Source organism: Haliotis rufescens, unplaced genomic scaffold, assembly GCF_023055435.1.
Source record: "Haliotis rufescens isolate VD_foot unplaced genomic scaffold, xgHalRufe1.0.p SCAF_5, whole genome shotgun sequence".
In the NCBI taxonomy this organism is placed as follows: domain Eukaryota; kingdom Metazoa; phylum Mollusca; class Gastropoda; order Lepetellida; family Haliotidae; genus Haliotis; species Haliotis rufescens.
The window spans coordinates 1815914-1821133 of NW_025964223.1; the positions used below are offsets into that span (position 1 = coordinate 1815914).

At 43.4% G+C, this 5220-nt stretch overlaps 1 protein-coding gene across 1 annotated transcript; it reads right to left on the reverse strand.

The window, feature by feature from the left end:
- Positions 1 to 4197: 4197 nt before the first annotated feature.
- On the reverse strand, positions 4198 to 5220 carry LOC125372988 (pheromone-regulated protein PRM7-like). The gene has a single exon (XM_048383766.1). It carries the CDS (start codon positions 5218 to 5220, stop codon positions 4198 to 4200), a length of 1023 nt encoding a protein of 340 aa, XP_048239723.1.

Consider the following 5220-nt stretch of genomic DNA (forward strand, 5'->3'; position numbering starts at 1 on the left):
GCCTAGACAGTATCCCATAGTGTCTAGACAGTATCCCATAGTGCTTAGACAGTATCCCATAGTGCCAAGACAGTATCCCATAGTGCCTAGACAGTATCCCATAGTGCCAAGACAGTATCCCATAGTGCCTAGGCAGCATTCCATATTGTATATGTAGCGGCCATAAAATTTCCGAGTCCTGTGATTGGATTCGAACCACAGACCTTCTGATCCGAGGTCGGATGCCTTGTCCACATGACCAAAGAGGTTAACCCCGTCAGCAAGATGACAAGGTAAGGATGTCATCTGTGGGATGACTCCATGCCCTGCTACATATAGACAGTATCCCATAGTGCCTAGACAGTATCCCATAGTGTCTAGACAGTACCCCATAGTGCCTAGAATGCATCCCAGTGTCTAGACAGTATCCCACATGTGGCCCATGTGCCCCATGCCACCGCTGGACTATGTAACACGATGGCCGACCCTTGTCTTACATCCTGGATCAGAGTGAGTGAGTGAGTCTGGTTTTACGCCGCTTTAAGCAATATTTCAGCAATATCACGGCGGGGGACACCAGAAATGGGCTTCACACATTGTACCCATGTCGGGAATCGAACCCGGGTCTTCGGCGTGACGAGCGAACGCTTTAACCACTAGGCTACCCGACCGCCCCTCCTGGATCAGAACACATATCATCAGGTCACCTTGAGAACATAATATGTGGCCCATGTGCCCCATGCCACCGCTGTAACACGATGGCTGAACCTGGTCTTACATCCTGGATCAGAACACATATCATTAGGTCACCTTGAGAACATAATATGTGGCCCATGTGCCCCATGCCACCGCTGTAACACGATGGCTGACCCTGGTCTTTCATCAAGGGTTTGGTTTGGTTTGTTTGTTGTTTAACGCCACACACAGCAATATTCCAGCTATATGACGGCAGTGTGTAAATAATCAAGTCTGGACCAGACAATCCAGTGATTGACCTCATGAGCATCGATCCATGCAATTTGGATCGATGACATGTTTCAACCAAGTCAGCGAGTCTGACTACCCGATCCTGTTAGTCGCCTCTTACGACAAGCATAGTCGCCTTTTAAGGCAAGCATGGGTTGCTGAAGACCTATTCTACCCCAGATCTTCACGGGTCATTTCATCAAGGGAAGCAGGAAAAAAATGAGCAGGCATTTTAAGTATACTTGACTCGGAATACCGGCCTTGAGGAATCAATGAATGCTTTCATGGCCAGCATGTGGTTTTCTTTAAGCCACATAAATCTAATTGTCGTTTGGGAGACTTACATCCCTTGACAGGTAATCAATTTCACAAGACCCCTAAAGTCTTCAAACAGTTACGTTTTTGTGTTGACAATTTCTTATTTAAAATCAAGCAGCCATGATAGTATGAATGTCACTGCACTGATTAGTTACCATGACAACCACTCATCCAGAAATACAATTCCCAGCCCACGTAGATTTTTTCACCATAATATCCAGATTCAGCGTGCGCGTGTTGAATTCTTGAAATATTATCATGGAATTTTCCAGTAATGGTAGATCGATCGTCCTAATGATGTACGAAATCACAGGCAGCAATATTTCCGTTGTAGGACTCAAATTACACTCGAGGGATATGAAAGGTAGTACAAATAGATTGAATAGGACACTGATGAAAACAAGCTCTCACCTGGTAGGTATTGTGACGTGGGTACAACAGACTACGGACATACAAACGTTGACAGGGTAAATGAAAAACCTAATATTGCCTCTGGGTGTAATGGCCACGTCAAATCTGATACAATGAATATACAAGAAATAATAATTTCATGAGCAATTTGAAAATAAACCACCTGTATGTTTCTCGTTAACATGACAGAATTACCTGCAATATTCGAAATTTACTTCTATTTTGATAATTAAAAACAAGATTATGAATCACATATGTATTATACAGTTTGTACAGACCAACATATTGTCCTGCTATTGTCAAGCCTATTATATTTGTAAAGCGATATCCTATTTATTAAATTGTGTGTTTGAATGACATTATTCTTTATCAGACATTTTTCTGTTTCATTTTAAATTATATCTGACGACCTGTTTTTTGCTTTTTTGCTTCCTTCCTCTTGGCAAACTGACAAAGAATATGATTAAATCCAGAAACTAAACTGATCTGGCCTTGAATGCATGACACTTTTTGTTATCCAGAAAAAAAATAATGTATTTTATCTTCTGACTTCTAAGTGGCCCTTCAGACGAAACAAACGAGCAAGGGTATGGTGCTGACAAACCTAGAAACATAATTGGGGCGAACTGGGATTCGGACCCACAATCATAGGTTTCTGGCGTGTCCAAGGGACACAACCCTGCACAGCGAGTCGCGGCGCCTTAGACGACTGGGCCACCCCTTCTAGCAGTAGATAGGTCTCAATGCTGAATATACAAATGTACTCATGTACTATGACAGAAAACTGTCACTTGGTCAAGGCTACCAGATACAGATGACATATAGACATGTTTGACATCCCAATGTAACACTTACAACGTAATGACAACCTAATACTTAGGAGTGAGTGAGTGAGTGAGTGAGTGAGTGAGTGAGCGAGCGAGCGAGCGAGCGAGCGAGCGAGTTGGGTTCAACACTTTGAACAGTATTTCAGTCATACCATGGTGTGTCAGCTCAAAGTGCGAGGAAAGCCCAGAGTGATGCAGGTTTCAGACGTTTAATACTTTGGAAGCCTAATTCCACAGGATTTGTGCTATTACTCTTCATCTAAACCACTCGTCCTACCCAAACAGTGAAATAACTGGGTATTCAGAAATCTGTCTTGTTGTTTCCTAGCTACCGTTTCTATCCTCTCTTGGACCTGTAGTGGTCACATGTTTTGCTGCAACCCTTTTGCTAGACTATCTATAACAACATACATACTGCTGCTAGATGTCATGAAGGTGAGGTCATGACTAAGGGAAAAAAAAACATCCATTTCCTCCACAAGTAGTCAACACAATGAATAACAGACAGCCACATGGAGCCAACATTATGGACAACAGACACAGACAGGGTCAGAACAAAGGATAACAGACAGACACGGTCAAAACAAAGGACAACAGACAGACACGATCAACACAAAGGACAACAGACAGACACAGGGTCAAAACAAAGGACAACAGACACAGGGTCAACACAAAGGACAACAGACAGACACAGGGTCAAAACAAAGGACAATAGACAGACACAGGGTCAAAACAAAGGACAACAGACAGACACAGGGTCAAAACAAAGGACAACAGACAGACACAGGGTCAAAACAAAGGACAACAGACAGACACAGGGTCAAAACATAGGACAACAGACAGACACGGTCAAAACAAAGGACAACAGACAGACACGGTCAAAACAAAGGACAACACACAGACATGGTCAACACAAAGGACAACACACAGACATGGTCAACACAAAGGACAACAGACACAGGGTTCGGGTAATGGACAAAGGGAAGACAAACACTATCTGTCCAATTGAGTCCAGTCAAGGTGGAGCCCAGATGGTCTTTGTTGAATGAATTATTAATCAGTGACCTTGAGAAGGTCATGGTTCAGTGAATGGTATATCTCTGATTGATTGGCTGAATTAATACGTTTACACTATAACCAGTCAAGGGGTAATTAATTACTGGCATGACACCTGACAAACATTTTCCACTCACACACCAATGAGATCTTGATTGAAAAACCAGACACATCTACCAGAAACAATATTTCACAGTTTAACACTTACCTTTCACTGTAAAAGATTCTTGAAGGTGTATTGACGATGAAAGCCATAACTATGATACCAAATAAAAATATTGCAATATATTGCTGAACTTATATATTCATTTGTTGAATTCTAATCTATGGGGGTCGACAGTTTGTGTCAGGTTGGCTAAATCACTGAAGGCATCATTGACATAATAATGTCACCTTCATGTGATGTCAATGGGGTACCAGGTGTTATTTTATGTAAATGTAGCAGGTGTTGAGTTCAAGTGATGTAAATGTACCAGGTGTTGAGTTCAAGTGATGTAAATGTAGCAGGTGTTGAGTTCAAGTGATGTAAATGTAGCAGGTGTTGAGTTCAAGTGATGTAAATGTAGCAGGTGTTGAGTTCAAGTGATGTAAATGTAGCAGGTGTTGAGTTCAAGTGATGTAAATGTACCAGGTGTTGAGTTCAAGTGATGTAAATGTAGCAGGTGTTGAGTTCCATGGTGATAGAACTGGGATCCATAGGGGCAGAACCGGGATCCATGGTGGCAGAACTGGGATCCATGGTGGCAGAACTGGGATCCATGGTGGCAGAACTCAGATCTATGGTTGTAGAACTCAGATCCATGGTGGCAGAACTGGGATCCATGCTGGTAGAACTCAGATCTATGGTTGTAGAACTCAGATCCATGGTGGCAGAACTGGGATCCATGCTGGTAGAACTGGGATCCATGGTGGCAAAACTCAGATCTATGGTTGTAGAACTCAGATCCATGGTGGCAGAACTGGGATCCATGCTGGTAGAACTCAGATCTATGGTTGTAGAACTCAGATCCATGGTGGCAGAACTCAGATCTATGGTTGTAGAACTCAGATCCATGGTGGCAGAACTCGGATCTATGGTTGTAGAACTCAGATCCATGGTGGCAGAACTGGGATCCATGGTTGCAGAACTCAGATCCATGGTGGCAGAACTCAGATCCATGGTTGTAGAACTCAGATCCATGGTGGCAGAACTGGGATCCATGCTGGTAGAACTCAGATCTATGGTGGCAGAACTGGGATCCATGGTGGCAGAACTCAGATCCATGGTGGCAGAACTGGGATCCATGGTTGTAGAACTCAGATCCATGGTGGCAGAACTGGGATCCATGCTGGTAGAACTCAGATCTCTGGTTGTAGAACTGGGATCCATGCTGGTAGAACTCAGATCTATGGTGGCAGAACTGGGATCCATGCTGGTAGAACTCAGATCTATGGTGGCAGAACTGGGATCCATGCTGGTAGAACTCAGATCTATGGTTGTAGAACTCAGATCCATGGTGGCAGAACTCAGATCTATGGTTGTAGAACTCAGATCCATGGTGGCAGAACTGGGATCCATGGTGGCAGAACTCAGATCTATGGTTGTAGAACTCAGATCCATGGTGGCAGAACTAGGATCGATGCTGGTAGAACTCAGATCTATGGTTGTAGAACTCAGATCCAT